Genomic DNA, 21,948 nt, shown 5'->3' on the forward strand with positions numbered 1-21,948 from the left:
TTTTCTCTCACCAAAACGTTAACCTGCAGCCACTTGGGAATTACTTATAACACAGGTTCCATTCAGGCACAAGTTCAGAGCACACAAGTCCATCTTTCTCATGATATTTATCCCTGGGAACTAAATGGCATAATTTACAGTTCTTTTTTTAATATAAAAAACATAATGTAAGGCTGTGTGGTCCCCCAGAGATCAAATGACCAGAAATAATTCCGCTGTAACTGTAACAGGAAGCAGTGAGGAAGCAAAAATTTGTCCATTCATTGGCTGATGGGGCCTAGCACGTATGCGTGCCTTGGCTGGTTTGTGTGCACTGTGTATCCTATGATCCCAGGGGCGGCCCTTAATTCTTAAAATGGCAATTTTCTATTTAGGAGTACCCAATAGCACATACTACTAAAAAAGTATATTTATATGAAAATGGTTTATTTAGATGAAGCAAGGTTTTACATATGTATGTATGTATGTATGTATGTATAACTTTATTTATAAAGCGCCACAAGGGTATGCAGAGCTGCACAATCTTACAAAATACAAAATTACACACAGGGAGGACAAGTGTTATAATAAATAAATACAATAAAAATAAATAAATACACAGGGAATAAGTGCGTATGCGTATGTGGTATGAGACACAGTAGGAAGGAGGTCCCTACCCCACAGAGCTTACAATCTAAGAGCTTGTTTATGTGATAAAGTTTTATAGAGACCTACATTGTTCTGGGTTATGGTTTCCCTTTAAGTGCTTTATCATGTTATCACCATCTAATCCTATTTCCACATTTTCTTTTTCATTATTTAGTCTGCAAATGATATTACACAAATTCGGGACCTGCAGACAAAGCTGGAAGATACTAAAAAGGAGAAGCAGATCCTTCAGGAAAAGGTAACACTAATAAAATGTATTCCTTGAACTCTACAGAAAGTAAAAGGGCAGCTTACACTAACCTACAGATTCTTTTGATTTGTAGAAATGAAATAATTAAGAATACTTTAATATTCTTATTGTAAATATTATGATATAAGGGGTTGTCACTGCTACAGCAGCCATTGCTGAGGATGATACAAGTAACTAATAGGGGGCTGGAGGATAGCAAGGTGCTGTGTTTAAAAAGCTAGATTAGTTTTAAAGTGATAATGACATGTTTCTGTAAAAACATGGACTATACCACTATCATTTTTATAGGCCCTTATAGTCTTTATTTCTTGGGATTTTAACTCCTTAATGTGCATGTTATGTACCCACACTTTTAAATAAATTAGATAGTATAATACACTGAGGTGTTTCATTGATCAAATAACAGCTTGGAGATTGTACAAATAACATCAGTTATACACCGAACTGAGGAAAGATAGCAGAATATGTGAAATACCTACCAATTAATAGCAGAGGAAAAATTCCCATATAATAGCAGATGCTTTTTGTGTTCTAGTTGTCTGCAAAACTCAGCTCTATTCACAGAACTGTCTATGCTTCAAACACTTTATTAAGAGTGGCAGTATTCCTTTAAAGAAGCACTGGAATATTTCAGATGGTAATATAAAGAATATATATGAACTTAAGCATGTTAGACTAGTCAGGGGGTGATAATGACAGACACAAGAATGGTAATTTGGAAGCATGTCATTTGCTGGTATTAAGTAACACAATAATGTGTCAGAAATCAACAGGTATTGTCAGGCCTCCTGACAAAGATCAAGACTGACATTCTCCTGAGTGACACATTGATTGTACAACAGGTTATTTGGAAAATGTATCTGCTTTACATTTACCCTGGCTAGCAACAAATATGGGCTACAGGGCTTAATCCCATGCAGTAAATCTCCAGATGATGGACAGAATGACAGCAAATATTTGTAGCATCTTTCCAAAGTATATGTTTTTTTTTAGCAGTGAAACCTAGCCATCAGAATAAAGCACAAGGTTTGTTTCTAGGTGACTTGCTGTCTGTTACCAGCTTGCTCAGTGGATGCAGATTGGCTGTAGCTCTCATAGTCAGTGAATGTTCTGCTGGCAAATACTGGCAAGGATTAAGTACTTAATAATGACTTCTAAATCAAGGCCTAAATCAAGTTGTCAGTACTCTAATAAACTAATCATTTTCTGATCACCTACTGACCTCCTGATACAAGAATGTGGCATTATCCAGTTCTAGAATTCCTTAAAACACTCAATTTAGCATTGAACCACAGAACTGCCAGCTATAGAATGGTTTTTATATACACCAGCAAAAGGCTGTTGTCAAGTGTAATAAAATATTCTCATTAGAACACATGAATCTGCTGTGGAGAGCATCTGCTTCACAAAGTGGCAAGTCCAGCATTGTTTCACAAGCAAGATTATTGTGTGTCTCAGTGGATCACTGTATGACAATCGACGGAAAATACCATTACATTTACCTCCCTCCCTGAGCAAGAACAATCACTTTGTTAGGAAGTCAAGGCTATTCTATAATCCTGACTCCATATGCTTTATTTGTATTCCTGCAGGTTGCCTCTGGCTCATAACCCCACGCTTAGACAATTGGCCCAGTGGACACTTACACATTCCTTTTGTGTTTATAGTGAATGCAGGGTTTCCAAAAGAGACATTTATGCTTTAAAAGTAGACCTGAAGTGTTCTGCTCAGCAAGGATTTCTAGAGTTCTTCATCCATTTGCACTTAGTTGCTGTGTACAGGACTCTTTTGTGAACCATAGCAAGAAATTCCCTGCTGCTGAGAGAAAGTGAGATATAATACAAGTGTTTCTGGCCTTCCTGCCATTCACCTGATTGCTGCTTCACTGTAGAGATTTTTTTTGTAGTAATCAGCGTAACCTGTAATTTTCATCAGTGGCCACCAGAATAAGGTGGATGTTGAATAGAAAATAATACAGTCTCTGGCTTTCATTCTCACCCTTTTTACTGCTTTATGGTTTAAAGGGAAAAATGGCACAACCAAAATTGTATTGTTTTGCCTATGCTAGTCCAAAACAGAATCCAGGGTGATGAATAAACATAACATTAAATATATATAAAAAATAAAAACAATTATTGAATGAGGGATAGGTTTTTGGCGTGTGATTATGTTAGGATATGATAAACCTGCACTAGAGCTGCATTTAGAAAGAGAAAGGAATACCTTGGAGCAGGGCTGTATGACAGGTGATCCAATCCGGGTGTTGTAGTTTCCTGGGCTGCTGTGGGGATAGGAGGAAACATGAGGGATTTAAAGGGGAAGGATGTATAGGGGAGTGTTCTCTTTTTACCTTGAATAGCTCTTGGCTGCCCTCCCTAGAACAAGGGGGGTAGCGGTGTAGAGGGGAGGTATTGGAGTGGTGTCACAGTGGGAGGGGCTTCCCTGGGGGGTGGACCCAGTGATAGTGGTTTCAAGCGTAGGTTATAACAAGGGTTAGACCTGGGGTCAAAATGATGGAAGAGGTCCAGTGAAAGGGGCGTGAGTTAAGTTAGAGGAAAGCTCTGCCTAGGAAGGACAGCAGGAGGGCCCCTCGCTCTTGGGGACAATTGTGTGCAGCTGCTATCAGATGTTACTAAAGTTAATAGATAAAGGTTATATAAATGTGATTGGACATGTTTAATAAACAAACCGTGGCCTTTTCACCAAAGATATCACATGTGATTTAGTTTGTTATTTTAAGGAGGGGGAGGAACTTGGTGTTGTTGGGAGGGGCCTGTCAGATTGCCGCTGCCCCTGTCAATGTTAACTACAATTGCTTGATCCAGGGAATGTTTCTGATTGCCATGGAAGTCAGGAAGGAATTTTTCCATCTTGAAGCATAATTGGCATGAGCTTCAGGCTGTTTTTTTTCCCTTCCTCTGGATCAAAACAGTGGATATATGATAAAGGAGGTTCACTCTTGTGACTTCACGGTGAATTGATAGACTGTTGTAGGTGACAGCCTGCTTGGATTTCCTATCAGTGAGGCACTGCAGATTCAGGACTGGGTGTTTCATTCAGGATTAGTGATGAGCGAATCTGTCCTGTTTCGCTTCGACATAAAATTTGCAAAATGGTGAAAAATCCACGAAACGCAGTTGTTGCGCAACTTTTTCACCACCTGTGCCCGATTTGTCAGACTTTTTTTTTACACAAAACAAATTTTTCCGCAGCGAATTTTCACAGAAGTTTCGCAAAACAATTTGCCAATAGTGAAATGCGGAAATTCGCTGCAAATCCATGCCTGGCGAAAACATTTGCTCATCACTATTCAGGATATGTAACAAGGGGGTTCAGTGGGTTGGCTCAAGGCGAAGAGTCAATTGAGGAGTCCCCTTATCAAGTCAAGTAAGTTTTTCTCCCCTAAAAAAAGACTTTGGCTGTGAAGTGTTGATAAAAGCAAGTATAAACGACGTCTACTGGTTATTGAATTCTGAGTAATAACTAAAAAAGCTTGCTTTTCATGCTTTTATAGGTAAATATAAAAAGAAATTGATTTGTTGTTCAGTGGTGCGTTTTGAAAACAGCAGGTCAACTAATGGCAGAATTCATTTAATACTTACTATATGGCTTTTTTATAACCTTAACCTCTATGCAATTATATACATTAAAGGACAAAGAAAGGCCAGTTAGTTAGGTACCCCCTAGTGATTACAATCACTTACCTCTATGCTGAAAAACTCACTGGTGCTGCACTATATCATGTTTCCTGTTTGTCGGATCTTTATTGTGGTCCTGGGTTGAGCACAGTAAAACAAAAATAAGGCTTTTTCTGATTTCACTCCACTGTGCCTGCTCACAACCTTGGACTGTGGCTAAGATCCCAGAGACAGGTGAGAAGATGATAGAGCTCACTTGAATAGATCCTGGGATGTTGTTTGTTTTTTCAGTGAAATGGAGCTGTTGCCTGGGGTCTGATAAGGATAACCACCCTTTTTCCCAGTCTTACCAGCCTGTAGTCCCGGGAGTTCATTGCTGAAGTCAGAGAGGTGGGATCATGAATAGCTGGTGATTTACTGACTAGGCCAGGTGGCAACCCTAGGTCTGAGGAAAGCAATTTTAATCATTGGGGGGTACTTAACCCTGGTTTTAGACTGACTTTTAGATAGCAATGTTGAACAGACAAGTGTCCAAATATATATTGTAATATAGTCTATTACTAATGGAAGATAATTAAGGCCACTATATAGTCTCTATGTAGTATGGTTGTTTATTTCTTTATAGATAAAGAAAAGTAGAATGAAGGAATCCTGGGGCAAGCTCTTAATATTACCAGAAACAGAGTATAGCTGCAGCACTGCATCCCATGGAGTAGCAGAAATCATATTTATGTTTCAGCAGCAGAGCAAATTTCAATAATTCTTATACAAACTCATAAAATGATGAAAATGTGTGAAAGTCAGGTGCTTAACCCTGACAGCGTTCCCATGGCGGAAAAAATGAAAATTTGATTACAGCTGACACCTGATGTTTATGTGATAAATCATTATGGTGATGTTCTTGCAAATGTGTTATTCATCAGCCCCGGCGCCTACGTTTAAAAGATGTACAACGTACAGGCGGCATGTTTCAAACTTTACAGCATTGACATTTAAGTCATCTTAGCACTCCCTTTTCTCTTTGTGTCCTGCCTGTTAAAGTCATAAAAGATTGGTCAAGATTACACAAGGTAAATTCTAATATAGGGATATATTATTCTATTTCTTTGTCACTGGATCATTTAGAAGCAACACAGGACTAATTTTGTATGTTCAGTGATGGGAAACTTGGCAAAATTAGCTTGTGCAATGGCACAAGATACTGAGATACTTTTTATCTCTTTGATAAATAGAGATATAATAAATGGGAATATAACTGTATACAAATCCAAACTAGAACTTGATCCAAGAGTGCATAGCAGATATCATAGGGGGTCGTATTTTCTTAAAACTGCAACAAAATAACAATATAAAAATAATTTTATTAGTACAGTAATCAGTGTTTAGCACTGCAGCCTTGCATTACTAGGTTCAAATTCAACGGTATCACTCTCTGTAAATAGTTTGTATGTCTTCCCTGTATTTGCATGGGTTTCCTCTGGGTACGATGCAGGTTAATTGATTTCTGATGAAATTGACCCAAGTTTATACCAAGATATTAGGGTCCTCACATTGTCAGCTCCACTGGGACAAGGACTGAGGTGAATGATGAACTATTTCTATGAAGTGCTGTATACATGTTGGCTCCATATAAATTAAGAATAATAAAAAAGTACATATAAATATATGGATATTTCCAATGTAGGCAACACAAAAGATATATCAGCAACCTAGGCATGTATTAAATAAGATTATACATTTTAAATCATTAAACTGATTAGACACATTGGCAGTCTCATTATTGCAAGTTGTTGTGCAGTTATAACCATTTCAGCAATGAATCTGTTACATCAATGTAAAGATGAAGATAATCTGAATAGCACTCTTTAACTTTTGGTCAGTCACATTTATACAGTTACAGGAAGGGATGTTTATTAATGTCTGCAGCCTAGAATAAAATAATCTGTGACACTCCCTAACTGTAATGTAAAAAAACTATTTTCTTTTGTTGTTGTTTAACTTGCTAAACTCTCTTGAATTTTAGAATAATTTTACAGACTTATTTTTATACCTGTACCTGCATCAAATAAGCAAACAAAAACATGCGGTAGGACTGACTATAGAAAGTCATTACTAAGGTTATCCATACTCATTAACTTATTTTTGGCCTGAACAGCTGCAGGTGGCACAGAGCCGTATTGACTATTTGGAACACTCTATGGTGGAGCGGTCAATTGTGAGCCGACAAGAGGCAGTAATTTGTGATTTGGAAAGCAAGCTAGAGTTCCAAAGAGCTCAGATTAAACGGTTTGAGGTAAGTGGACTAATGTGCTTAACCATATGAACGGCACTCAGTGCAAACCATGTGTAGCTGTTGTAACTTATAACATTTTATGTGTGATCACAAAGTTATTTCAAGAAAACCCATCTAGTATATTACTATGATTTTTTACCATAATTTATAACCAAGTCATATAGTCACCTATATGATAATACTTTTTTTTTTTTTAAAGGGGACCTGTCACCCTAAGAAATAATTCAAAATTATTTTCTATTGTGTTTGTCAAGCAAAATAAACTTCACTTACGCTATATAAATAATATAAATATTGTTTCCTTTAGTCTTGGAATTACACAGTCACAGCAAGCAGGCAGGTGCCATTTTGTGGCCACTGTTATTAAGGCAAGCTTTGTATCACCCCAAAATCTTGTTTATGTACCAGAATGGGGACCTGATGCTTATGCCCATGTACTGGCTACACAATTAGCTGTTGAGGATGGAGGGAGGAAGTGAGGACTGAATGGGAAGTAAAAGAATGCTCTATGCCTAAGGCATAGAGGTGGTGCAGGAAATATATGGTTGACAGTTCGGATTTTTAAATGCCTTTATACTGAGCATTTATGTGTTAATTAAAAAAAAGAATTTGGGTTTTATGTTTAATTTGAAAAGGACTTCTAATATATAGCATTTTATGTCTGAGTGACATCCCCTTTAAGTCAGAGGTTTTTTAAAAACGTTTTCGGTATTGGAAGGGATACCTTAACCATATCAGTGTTGCAGATGTTTCCAAGTTGTACAGATTCAGTAAGATGTGATTCGCTGAATTATTTATTTCCATTTGAGGCTACATTCACTGGTTGTTGCCTCACTGACATGTCAGTTGCTGTAGTGGAGAAACCAAAGGAAATGTTCTCAGATTGGTTCTTGTTTAACTGCAGCAGATTCAATTTGAGAGTGCTTCCCCCAGCTTCTAACCCCCAAGACTCCAGCCAGTGAGACATTATAGGTAATGTGCTCTCTAAATGCATCTGAATGATGTGATTGATTCACAGGACAGTCTGGGGGAAAGGTAGCAGTGCATGTATGGCCTTTGTAACCTATAGAAGTGCTATTCTTTAGCAAATAACTTAAAAATAAAAAAAAACCTGTTATACTTTTGTAACCTTGGGTAACTACAGGGAAGGAGTTATAGGCATACACTGTTTTATGCCAATACACAATAGAAATTTGCTATTGGAATTCTATTATCATTTAAAGTAACATGCAAATAATACAACACAGGGAGGATGTTTTATCAATTTTCGAGCTGGAGAAAAAACAGACAAAATTGAATGAGACAAGATGCATGCGACATTGTTTTTTCTGGAGCACTAGCTTGAAAAACTCAGACAGAATAATCATGGCCATTTTTTTTTAAATAAAAATCTGCCTAAACCAAATCTGTGGGTTGTTACAGAGGGCTGCTCTTGCAAGGCAATATGCTTATATATGCTGCCTTTGCTTTGTCCTAGAGTACCTTTGTATCAAAAAGAGCATCTAGACCAGTTCCTTCATCACCACATTAGATTAATATTTCTTTTAGTAACATTCTAACCTAACCCTAACATCTAACCCTTTCTTGAAACAAATGTATCTGCCAGTAAAAACTGCATCAGGAAGAGAATTCCAAAACTTTCATTTTCATCCTAAAATGCAACCTCATGCTTAATTAATGTACAACCAGCAACCAACACATCTTTATCTACTGACACGATGGGGCTCACCATGTAACACATTAAATGAATGATAACCATCACAACTAGTGATGAGCGAATCTGTTCCGTTTCGCTTCGCCGAAAAATCCGCGAATCTTTGAAAAGATCCGCGAAACGGCAAAAATTCGCGAAGCGGCGAAAATGTCGTGCGACAAAAAAAATTGTCGCCCGCGGCTATTATTTTGTCGCGCACGGCTCTTGTTTTGTCGCGCGGCTCTTGTTTTGTCGCGCGGCTCTTGTTTCGTCGCGCGGCTCTTGTTTCGTCGCGCGGCTCTTGTTTCGTCGCGCGGCTCTTGTTTCGTCGCCCGCGGCTCTTACATAGTAACATAGTAAGTTGGGTTGAAAAAAGACATACGTCCATCAAGTTCAACCATAATGCCTATACCTAACCTGCCTAACTACAAGTTGATCCAGAGGAAGGCAAAAAACCCCATCTGAAGCCTCTCTAATTTGCCTCAGAGGGGAAAAAATTCCTTCCTGACTCCAAGATGGCAATCGGACCAGTCCCTGTATCAACTTGTACTAAGAGCTATCTCCCATAACCGTGTATTCCCTCACTTGCTAAGAATCCATCCAGCCCCTTCTTAAAGCTATATAATGTATCAGCCAGTACGACTGATTCGGGGAGGGAATTCCAGAACTTCACAGCTCTCACTGTAAAAAATCCTTTCCGAATATTTAAATGGAACCTCCCTTCTTCTAAACGGAGTGGGTGCCCTCGTGTCCGTTGGAAGGACCTACTGGTAAATAAAACATTAGAGAGGTTATTATATGATCCCCTTATATATTTATACATAGTTATCATGTCACCTCTTAAGCGCCTCTTCTCCAGTGTAAACAGACCCAACTTGGCCAGTCTTTCTTCATAACCGAGACTTTCCATACCCTTTACCAGCTTAGTTGCCCTTCTCTGGACCCTCTCTAGCTCAATAATGTCCCGTTTGAGCACTGGAGACCAAAACTGAACAGCATATTCTAGATGGGGCCTTACCAGTGCTCTGTAAAGGGGAAGAATAACCCCCTCCTCCCGTGAATCTATACCCCTTTTAATACAGCTCAGAACCTTGTTTGCCCTTGCAGCTGCTGCCTGGCATTGCTTGCTACAGCCAAGTTTATTATCTACAAGGACTCCAAGATCCTTCTCCATTATGGATTTGCCTAGTGCAGTCCCATTAAGGTTATACGGGGCTTGCATATTTTTACATCCCAGGTGCATGACCTTACATTTATCCACATTAAATCTCATCTGCCACTTAGCTGCCCAGATTGCCAGTTGGTCAAGATCCTGCTGCAGGGATGTCACATCCTGGATAGAATTGACTGGTCTGCAGAGTTTTGTGTCATCTGCAAACACTGATACATTACTCTCATAATACCCTCCCCTAAGTCATTTATGAACAAATTAAACAAAAGTGGACCCAGTACAGAACCCTGAGGGACCCCACTGAGAACCTTACTCCAAGTAGAGAATGTGCCATTAACAACCACCCTCTGTACCCGATCCTGTAGCCAGTTTTCTATCCATGTGCAAACGACTTCACTAAGACCAATAGACCTTAGCTTAGAAAGCAGTCGTTTGTGGGGAACGGTATCAAATGCTTTGGCAAAATCCAAATAGATTATATCTACTGCATCCCCACTGTCCAGCTTCTTACTTACCTCATCATAAAAAGCAATTAAATTGGTCTGACATGACCTGTCCTTCATAAAGCCATGCTGATTACTGCTCATAATGCCATTCTCCACTACATAATTTTGAATGTGATCCCTTAACAAGCCTTCAAATAACTTGCCCACCACGGATGTCAAACTTACAGGCCTATAATTGCCAGGCTGAGATCTTATTCCCTTTTTAAATATGGGAGTGACATTCGCCTTCTTCCAATCACTAGGTACCATACCTGATGAAAGAGAGTCTGAGAATATCAGAAACAAGGGCCACTGCAATTCTGCCCCTAGCTCTCTCAGTACCCGAGGGTGTATTCCATCTGGCCCAGGTGCCTTGTTTACATTTATCGTGTGTAACCCTTTAAGCACCATATCCTGTGCCAACCACTGTGTAGTTGGAGCTGAGGCAACAGTGAAGCTATTGGGTGAGACTTGGCCCACTGGCTCCTCTACTGTATACACAGAAGAAAAGAACTGGTTAAGCACATCTGCCTTTTCTGTATCCGCTGTAACCATATTGTTATTATAACTCAATGGGGCCACACCCTCAACCTGCATCTTTTTACTATTAATATACTTAAAAAACTTTTTGGGGTTAGTCTTGGCCTCGGCCGCGATGCGCTCCTCATTTTCTATCTTTGCCTTCCGGATTGCTGTTTTACAACACTTGTTATAGTGTTTATATTCATTAAACGCAGCTACTGTCCCCTCTGACTTATATTTCTTAAAAGCTTTCCTTTTTTTCCCCTATTAACTTCTTTACCTCAGAGTTAAGCCACATGGGGTGATTCTTAACACTTCTACTTTTTCTTATTAATGGAATGAATTGAGAACAGTAATGATTTAATATCATTTTAAATGACAACCATTTCTGCTCTGTATTTTTATCAGAAAACATAATGCCCCAATCTATGCCCTGAAGCGCTGCCCTTAAGGAGCTAAAATTTGCCTTCCTAAAATTCAGTGTCTTTGTTGCCCCCGTGTAAATTTGTTTCCTGCACCAAACATCAAATGAAATAACATTATGGTCACTATTACCCAGGGGTTCAACCACTTGCACATTTGCTATACGTTCTGGGTCATTAGAGATCACTAGATCTAGTATAGCATGGTTCCTGGTTGGCTCCTCAACAACCTGTGACATAAAGTTGTCGTGCAGCAAGTTTATAAACTTGTTCCCATTTACTGTCCTGGCAGTACTATTGCCCCAGTCAATATCAGGGTAATTAAAATCCCCCATTATTATCACTTGCCCCAAACTAGCAGCCTTTTCTATTTGCAACAGGAGCTGGGCCTCCTCCTCTTCGCTTACATTAGGGGGTCTATAGCATACCCCTACAATTAGCTTGGTAGATTCTTTACTATCTGTGAGAAGCTCAACCCATAAGGATTCAGCTCCCTCTGTTACCCCCATCACTTCCTCCTTAATATTTGCTTTTAAGTCGTGCTTAATGAACAGACACACTCCTCCTCCTTTCCTATTGCCCCTGTCCCTCCGAAACAATGTATACCCCCCAATATTAACAGCCCAGTCATGAGACTCATTCAACCAAGTTTCAGCAACACCAATCACATCATATTTCCGCTCCAACGCCAGTACCTCCAGCTCTCCCATTTTACCAGTCAGACTCCTTGCATTGGTAAACATACATTTAATACTGGTTCCGGCGTGAGAATGACGTGTAAACAACTTATGGGCCTCCCTGCCATTATCAGTATCCCGAAGCAAGTCTCCTCCCCCAATTTTCCTTACTATGCCCACTACCTCATCTATCCTGTCTACCACAGAATTTCCCGCTGCACCCTCCCCCCCCACTCCTAGTTTAAAATCTCCTCCAACCCTCTAGCCATCTTTTCCCCCAAAGCAGCTGCCCCATCATCATTGAGGTGCAGCCCATCCCTGGCAAAGAGCCTGTAGCCGATTGAGAAATCAGCCCAGTTCTGGAGAAACCCAAAGCCCTCCTCCCTGCACCAATCTCTCAGCCACGCATTAATCTCCCTGAGCTCCCGCTGCCTTCTTAATGTTGCTCGTGGCACAGGTAATATCTCTGAGAAAATTACCTTGGAAGTCCTCGCCCTCAACTTCGCACCTAGCTTTTTAAAATCGTTCTTGAGGACTTCCCCCCCTCCTCTAACTTTGTCATTGGTACCTATGTGTACCAAGACCGCCGGGTCTTCCCCAGCCCCTCCCAACAATCTGTCCACTCGTTCCACCACATGCCGAACCCTAGCACCAGGCAAGCAACACACAGTTCGGCATGTAGGGTCTTTGCGACAAATTACCCTATCCACCTTTCTAATAATTGAATCCCCTACAACTATAACCTGCCTTCCCTTCCTAGCACTACTCCCCCCACCTGTATTAGAGGTGCCGGCTCCCAGGGTGCTCTGAGAGTCAGCCTGCTCCATACACGCCAGCTCAGAGCTGCCTTCTTGTTTCGTCGCCCGCGGCTCTTGTTTCGTCGCGCGGCTCTTGTTTCGTCGCCCGCAGCTATTATTTTGTCGCACGGCTCTTGTTTCGTCGCCCGCGGCTCTTGTTTCGTCGCGCGGCTCTTGTTTCGTCGCCCGCGGCTCTTGTTTCGTCGCGCGGCTCTTGTTTCGTCGCGCGGCTCTTGTTTCGTCGCGCGGCTCTTGTTTCGTCGCCCGCGACTATTCTTTTTTGACGCCGCGACAATTTTTGGACGTGCGGCGAATTTTTCCGCGGCGAAATTTTTCATCCGTTTCGCGAAACAATCCGCCAATGGCGAAACGCGGAAATTTGCCGCGAATCCATGCCTGGCGAAACTTTTCGCCCATCACTAATCACAACTTCTTCAGTTGAAACAAATGTCTTAACATGTTGTGGCATGGTGCACTACATATGCTATGCTGGTGTCAAAATAAAAACATCTTAATGTGTTGCTTGATGTTATTGCTACATATTAAAAGTATGTAGTATTTTCAACTGGTTTTAAATTAAAGAAGTTTTCTGGGAAAAAAAAAGCTTTATTGTCTGCACTAAAAAAAATTCCAAGAATATTCAGGAAGAAAACGCTTCTAATTTTAATCTCATTTACTCTATTTAATTTTAGTCTTTCTGAATTCACATTCTCTCTCTCTGTTTAATGTTACTGTGAGTCAGACCTAGAACTAATTATAACCTGGTTGTCTGATCTGCAGCAGCAGATCAACATCATCTCCTTCTAATCAGACATCCAGAGAAAAGCAGATTTGAGCACAGGCCTGAGCCTTGACAGGAATAGGTTAGTTATAGAAAATAAATGCTAAGTGGGGACAGGAAGAAGAACAGGACACTTCAAAAGGAAATCAACAGGATGTATGAACGTAATTTAATTTAAAGGTGTTTTTTCACACCTTTATCACTGTTCTGGCAACAGCTGACAAACTCTTTTTTAGTTATGAACTTTTCTTCAAGTTAGTTCTAACTTCCGACTTTAGAATTCCATAAAAGCATATAAAACATGGTTTACAGGTAGAATCTATAGTGCAATGAACATGCCTTAAAGGAGCACTTTAAACACAGGGCACTTTTGTTTCATGACTCTGGCTTGCCATTATGAAAATTCATTTATATATGTTTTAAATTAGATTTGTTATAATAATTTGCCTATTTTTTATTATAATTCTTTCTTTATTGATTTTCAAGTTTTGGGGTACAGAAGAGAAAGGGAAAGCATCAAGTATAATAACAAGACAAGTATAATAACAATTACACAAAAATAACATACAAGAGGACCTAATAGTCCCTTAAGGGCTCTGGCTCTGGCCCTGTCACGGGCAACTAATCTCCCCAAACTACCATCCCACCGGCCTTGCAAAGCATTTTCGGCGATTTGCAGAAATTGCCTGCGCAGCGGGTGCCATCCCACCAGCGACTTACATTTTCGCCGGTGGGATGGCAATCCGGGGAGATTAGTCGCGGGCAACTAATCTCCCCATGTGCCAGAGCCCTAACAGGGGAAAGGTAGAGGTTGCATATTAATATGGGTTGATGTTACCTAAGTAAATAGTGGGGTGAAAAGTGAAAATAAGGGGCTAGAGTGCATTTAGTCTTTAGTATCTTTATATTGAAGAAAGCTGGAAGAGGAGAACTGAATTAGTATATATCATTATCACTTTCCAAGCTTCCCATATATCACTATGCCTAGTAAAAGTACCTTGTCTTATTGCTTTCATTTCTTCAACATTTTTAATGGCAATTTCCCTAAATTGATTCTATTAAAAAATACTGGTAAAGGTAAAAGGACCCATAAGGGAGAAGGTGCCATAGTGCAAGGTGCAAGTGTAAATAAGGGGCAAAGGCAAGGTGCATTATAATAAAAAAATACACAGATTTGCACCAGGTTTTTAGTCCTCTCCCCCATGAACCCTTATATCTTAAAAAAATCCAAGATACAGAACAACAATGAATACAGTGTAATTGCTTGTGTCATTTGTGGCCTTGGGAGTCACTTAATGCTCTTTCTTCTCACTATCAGACTTGTAAGATCTATTGGACACAAAGGCTTAGCTCAGTGCATAATGGGTAGTACCATGGAACCATAAACATAAGATAATTGCCTATGCATACACATAACAACATATATTTATTTCAACGCATATAACAGAGAGCAAGGAGATGTAAATTATTCATTAAACCTTCAAGGATGAACACATTAAGATGAGAAACATATCAACAATTTCAAAGTGCAAAAACTTGTCAGGAGTTTAAAGATAAGTGACCTTAGGGATTTCATTCTAAGATAATGGATTGTCTTGATAAGTGCTATTTTGGTGGATCCTGTGTGACAACAGAAAATAAAGGGAGATGTGGAGAAACACAGCCAAGCAGCAATTTCTCCTAGATGTTAAAAGTATTTGGAATCATATTTCTCAAATGCTATTAATAAAACATGGAGTACAGAGAAGTGTAGGGTCAAGTAGAGTTTCTTCTGATACATTACCGTTCGAACTGAAACTTTGAAGGCAAGAAGGTTGAATCAAAAATTAAGACTGATAAACAGATGACTGTGAGAGACAAGATAAGGTGAGATAACATGTACATAAAAGAAGCCAATTAGCAAGAAAATGTAATTTACCAGGAAAAGATTCCATTAAGACGTATTCTTGAGCTGAAATGGTCTGAGAAAGCCTAAAGGAGCAGTTCAGTGTAAAAATGAAAATTGGCAAAATAGATAGACTGCACAAAATAAAAAATGTTTTCAACATAGTTAGTTAGGCAAAAATGTAAGCTATAAAGGCAGGAGTGGACCGATGTCTAACATAATAGCCAGAACTCTACTTCTTCCTTTACTACTCTCTAAGCTGTTAGCAGTCAGTAGCCAATCAGTGCCATGAGGGGGGGCATATGTGACATAACTGTTCAGTTACTGTGCATTTGAATCTGATGTGCTTGCTCACAAACTAACCGAACAGTTATGGCCCATGTGGCCTTCCCTAAAGTCACTGACTAATTAAGAGGTTAGAGAGCTGAAAGCAGGAAATAGAGGTCTGGCTATTATGTTAGACATCTGCTCGCTCCAGCCTACAGTCTATCCATTTTACCCAGTTTCATTTTTACACTGAACTGTTCCTTTAAATAGTCTGTATGTTTTACAAATAAGTAAAATATATAGGACTGAATAAAAATTAAATGCATTCAAGGGGGTTTTAAGAAGGTAGCACATCAGGTGCCTATATATATAGTTGGTCTGCAACTGGACACTTTTGCTGCTAAATCCAGAGGTGGAGCTGAGAGGTTGGGAAAGTAACAACACGATTATCACATCCACGGTTAATGGGCTATGCATGCACCAACAGGGTAGAATAGGGGAGGACAGGATTTAACCTGGCACTATCCTGTACATGTAACAATATTTCTATGAAGCAGAAGCTCAGCTAGTTAAAATACTGAGTTTGTTGTGTTCAGCCATCTTGCATCTGCTGTTAGTTTTTTTGGGTCTGATGGAGCCTTTAAAGGTATATATTAATTCCCTGTTAATTCCCAGTCCAAATAAAACCAACATTTTATTAAAAATGTAAAAATACTGCTTTTAATGAGTTACCCGTGCCTCTGTGATCATGTTCCTAAGCACCAAAAACCCAAAAATGTGAATTCTTATTTTACAACATTGTCCAAAATTACTGATACAGGTTTAGAATCCTTTATCCAGAAATCCTTTGTCCAGAAAGCTCACAATTACTGGAAAACCATCTCCTATACAGTCCATTTTAAGCAAATAATTCTAATTTTTAAAAAACGATTCCCTTTATATTTGTAATAATAAAGCAGTAGTTTGATGGTAACTAAGCAGCATGAATCCATAATGGTGGCAAACAATCCTATTGGGTTTATATAATGTTTAAATGGTTTTTAGAAGACTTATGGTATGACGATCCATATTACTAAAAGATCCCTTATCTGGTCGTAAGCATTACAGGTAATTGAGCTTATACTTGTAATGTATATGTTTAGCAAAACAGATCTTGCCATGGTTTGTGAATGTGGAGAATCATAAAAAGATTTTGTTATGGATAATATTGTGAATAAAGTACCCCCTTTTGTAAAATATAAGGATATTATAAGTCACTGAGGAGTTCCATGACCATAGAAAAGAACAAGGCACAAAGCACACAGGTCATGGAACTCTGAGGTGTTATAATATTCTTATAAAGTATGATAAATAAAGTACAGGGGTTGCTTTATTTAAGTTTCAAGAGTCACGTGACAAATTTCATCACTAAGCACTTTTTATAACTGATGACATCACTGAGCACCATTTATAAGGATATAATTTACAGTATATTCATGGCTTTTGTGTATTATATTTAGTTACACCACTATATGAATTAACATCCTTGAATAACAGGTAATATGTCTGTACAGTAGCACTGATTCCTTCTTTGTTCTGTTCCTTTAATCTGTGCATATTATCTGACTGTACCCTTAAACTTACATGCTCAGGTATTAATTTTACGCTTGAGGGACAGCATGATAAAAATGGGTGAAGAGCTGGAGAATGCTGCGGATTCTGAGGCACGGGAAAAGGAGAATGCTAAATACTATCAGATCCGTATGGAAGAAATGAAGGTAGAGATGAACGAGTTGCTACAAAGAGAGATGGAGGCATGTCGCCGACGGGTTGAGCTGGTAAGTGCACATCATTTACTGGGATTCTATTTGTATTTTTCTGTACTAAACCCATTCCTGATATTATCTGCCATAGTTCTGCTCTTTGTATGAGCAAGAATTTAAAAAAACAGTTAAGGCCTAAACTGCTGTCTGTAGAAGAATGGTGAATACATAGAATACTTTACCAGAGTAAATAAGTTATTATTTAAAGTAAAGGGTATAAAGTAAAGGGGGCATAAAATAGTTTAGTGTGTGTTTGCAAAGAGCAAAATAAATGGTAGATACACATTTCTTAGCAATAGGGTGTTTTTTCCTATATTAGTGTTCGGATATGCCTACAGTGGACATGAGGATTGAAAGCTGCATATTAAATTGACTTCAGTCGTCCCCCAATTTATTCTTTTTATAACTTTTAAATTAATGATAAAACATATGGTCAAAATAACTTAAATAATAAGATTTTTTTTTTAACTTGGCTATGTACCAAATGTATAGGATTATAATATTATTAATACACTTCAAATATCCCATCTGTCACCGTTCATCTCAATTTGTGTATACATGTATCTGATTTCTATAGCATATGTGAGTGCCCATCCGTGCCTACATTTCTACAGATGCTCACAGTGTGTGTGTGTGCATATTTATAAGGGAAAAGAAGAGCACTTATGAACAGCACAGGGGGAGTGCTGCACTGCAACTGAATAAAAATGTCTCCATTATTATAATGTGCAGACGCACCCAGAAAGGTCAAGCAATAAAAATGTCATTATATAGCTGCACTGCAAAGTCTATGGCTGGTAAAGCTGTGGTTTGTGTAGAGCTGCCATGCCTTTGGTCTCTTCGCACGCTGCCAGGGGACTCACTGCTGCCAGAACAGAAGAGGTAGAAATTTGCAATTTTCATTTTTTCCCCACCCCTGGGCATTGAGTTATGGAAGTGCTATAGGCAGAGTCTATCACTTTATTCATAGTACTGCCTGCATGTGTAAAATGTGTCAGATAGAGGATTAGGAATTTAAATTATTGATATATGTGGACTAACTGACTACACCTTTAAATTAACTTTTAGTATGATGTAGTCCACATGTGTCAAACACAAGGCCCGCGGGCCGAATACGGCCCTTCTGGCTGTTTTATGTGGTTCCTGGTGACTGTGCCTGACCGTGCAGCACCAATCGCCTGACTGCACTGTGACTGTGCCTGACTGTTTTAGATTTCAGCCCCCTTAGGGCTCTGGCACACGGGGAGATTAGTCGCCCGCGACAAATATCCCTTGTCACGGGCGACTAATCTCCCTGAACTACCATCCCACCGGCGAAAATGTAAGTCACCAGTGGGATGGCACACGCTGTGCAGTCGATTTTGGCAAATCGCCAAAGTTGCCTCGCGATCGGCGATTTGCCAAAATCGACTGCGCAGCATGTGCCATCCCACCGGCGACATAACCACCTCTTTAACCAGAAATTATAGGGAATCCTAGTAAAATCTTTTACACCACCCCCAACAAATGTTCAGTTTTGTACAAATGTATTGAAGCTGCACTTCAAGGACCCCAGTCAGTCCCACTGTAACAATATCTCACTTACAGTTGTTCTATACGGGGTTATCCATTGTCACACACTGCTATAAAAGTATATTTATAATGAAAGACTTTATTTAGATGAAAAGAGCGTTTAACATATAAGCTGTTGTATGTGATTTTTTTTTATAGAGATTTGCAATGTTCAGATGTATAGTTTCCCTTTAAAGGGGTGGTTTTACATATAAGTTCATTTTTAAGTATGTAGAAGTTATAGAATGTCCAATTCTTAGCAACTTTGCATTTGGTTTCCATTATTATTTTTTTTTTTTTAAATTATTAATTTTTTTTAAATTATTACATTTTTTAAATTATTTTCCTTCTTCTTTCAAGCTTTTAAATGGGGGTCGCTAACCCCAGCAGCCAAAAACTGTTGCTCTCTTAGGCTACAATTTTATTGTTATTGTTACTTTTTATTAATTATCTTTCTATGCGGCTCCTTTCCTATTCATTCATTTCTGTCTCTCGTATAACCCACTGCCTGGTTGCTAGAGTAAAATAAGAGCCTAGTAACCATATATCTGCTGAAAATACTAAACTCGAGAGCAGCTGAACAAAAAGCTAAACTGAAAAACCATTAAAAAAATGAAGCCCAATTGCAAACTGTCTCAGAATATCAATATCTACATCATCTACATCATATTACATTTAATTTAAGGTTAACTACTCCTTTAAGGAAGCATCTTGGTAAAGCTCTTATAGACTCAGAGTACTGAATCCTGCATATCTGACAGAACAAAATTTAGAATGCATTTAGATTCCTCCTGTGTTTTAGTGGCTAAAGCTAGAAGGTATTGTGTGGTAAATTGTGTATGTCTTTGACAGTCTCATAGCAGTAAACCTTCCTGTTATGCGTCTCAGTTGTAGGAGATACAGACTATCATGATATTTTGTGAAGCAATATTTATAGTTTATGGGGCGTGCTTTGTGGCAAACTTTTTTGGTTCTGTCCCATTCTTACAAATGGTATGATGCCTATATGTGCTGCTGTCACAAGAAAAACACAGTACTTGTAATATTTATCAATTTTCTATTATCTTAAATTATTCTTGTTGTCCCCTTGTTGACACTTGTTCCCTCAACTTCAAAATATACGACCAGGAATAGCAGTCTCAGAGATTCTATATTGCCGTGCTTTGTATTCAAAGGCAGCCTCTTAGATATTCTGAACAAGTGGTAATTTTGGCCTGCTGCATGTTTTATCCTTTCCTTGTGTGAAGGGAAGGCAACCAATCTACTCGAGCCTTGGCCCTGAAGCATACAAACAAGTTATGTTTCACAGTCCACTGGTTTCTACTGCAGCTTTCATTCTACAGCCTCAAGATGTAATCCAAATATTTTATTTGACCCCTTGAGCAATTAGATTGGCTGTCTTCTAGTCTGCTTCCCTCTAAATCATGTAACTGAGCTCATTATATGGCAGAAAGGCAGCAGCACTCTTTATATGGCTTGGGCAAAGCATTGCTATGTTAAACCCATAAAGCACCCTTGGATGTTTTACACCGTGTTTTGTTGAAGAGTTGACATGTATGTACACTTTATTTAATAAACAGAGATGTCAAAGTGTACGTCAGGTCATTGCAGATAGAGGTGATTTGTTTATTTAAGGGTCTCCTACCAGATCGTTGATGTCAGGTGTTATATTATGAGGTCAGGTGTTATATTATAAGGTATATATTTGTTATTGCTCTTTTTTTTGGTCTGGCAAGCTTTTCCATGGTTGTCTCAGTCAGTGCCAGGCCCAAGCCAACCGGTTGCCCTAGGCAAGTAGAAGTGTCATAGGGCAGAGAAGTGGGTGGAGTGTATGTATGTATGTATGTATAACTTTATTTATGAAGCGCTACAAGGACATGCGGCAATCTTACAATATACACAATTACACACAGGGAGGACCAGTGTTATAATAAATACAGTAAATAAGTATAAATACACAGAGATTAAGTGCCATGTGGTATGGCAGGGCATTGGCAGACCTAGATGTGATAAGTGCGGAAACTCTCTTGTGCTTTCCTTAAGATACACTCATTGGGATTATCACTGGAACAGGTGGATCAGTACATTTTAAACACTTATGCGTTTATACATTTTACAATATCTTACTCTTTGGTCCATGTTTGTTGCCCTTTTGTGATGTTAATTTAAAGGAGGAAAGTTCAATCCAGGATGTTGAAGTCATAGCAACCGATAAAATGCCACAGAGCAATACCATCAGACTAGTTTCTACTGGCAGCTGATTGGGCGCTTGTGGTTACTAGAACTGAGAAAAATGTTGATTTGTTCATACAATACTGCTTTATGGGAGAGAGGCAGCAGTGCATTTAAAGTGTAGATTGTAATATTCTCAGAATGGATCTCTGCACCCACATGTTTGCTGTAATAGAAGTAAAACCTACAATTACATTACATTATGTTAAAAGCTTCATGGTTCTTAGATTTCACTTGTGTTCTTGGAATAATTTTGAAGTTGTTGTTGAGAATGTTTATCGGGGGTAGACAAACAGTTTCCATATTTTTAAAGCATCGCTGCAATTGGGGAAATAAACAAAAAATGAAGAGAATGTTTAATGCACCTCACGCACATGGCTGCAGAGAAAAAACAGCATTTATATGAGAGAGAACACTCTTTGGATTTTTCCTGTCTTCTTTGGCTTTCATGGCTAAGCAAAGCTGGAGTGGTAGATTCTTTTGGGGGTTTGAAAGACTGCATTTTGAAACACAAAATATGGAAATATTCATACAGCCCGTACTTTGATTTAGTTATTCCTTTCCTATCTCACAAGCTCCCACCCAGAAAGTGCTTTACCTTATAGATGGAATAAGTAAATCTGATTAAATCCATCTTTAGCATTAGGCCTATGGCACACATTGAGCGTTATGTGGACATTACAATGCATTTATGCTACTGAGGGCTAGCATTTGCTGACACACATAAATGATATATATTTACATAACTTTGAGCAAATTATTAGCTGACATTCTTTCCTTTAATTTTCATCTGCTTTATTATGTGCAGTAATTAACACAACAGTAGATAAAGAA

The 21,948-nt window shown here is 38.9% G+C and overlaps 1 protein-coding gene across 2 annotated transcripts in view; it reads left to right on the forward strand.

The window, feature by feature from the left end:
* The window catches only part of myo18b (myosin 18b), a 281,470-nt gene that overhangs the window by 219,229 nt on the left and 40,293 nt on the right, over window positions 1–21,948 (forward strand). For both annotated transcript variants that reach the window (XM_018090002.2, XM_018090005.2), the window contains exons 38-40: window positions 803–886; window positions 6,692–6,829; window positions 17,161–17,346. In XM_018090002.2, coding sequence (XP_017945491.2) covers window positions 803–886; window positions 6,692–6,829; window positions 17,161–17,346 — 408 coding nt within the window. The remainder of the gene's footprint in view (window positions 1–802; window positions 887–6,691; window positions 6,830–17,160; window positions 17,347–21,948) is intronic.

The sequence above is a fragment of the Xenopus tropicalis genome, chromosome 1 (assembly GCF_000004195.4).
Source record: "Xenopus tropicalis strain Nigerian chromosome 1, UCB_Xtro_10.0, whole genome shotgun sequence".
NCBI classification, from domain to species: Eukaryota; Metazoa; Chordata; class Amphibia; order Anura; family Pipidae; genus Xenopus; species Xenopus tropicalis.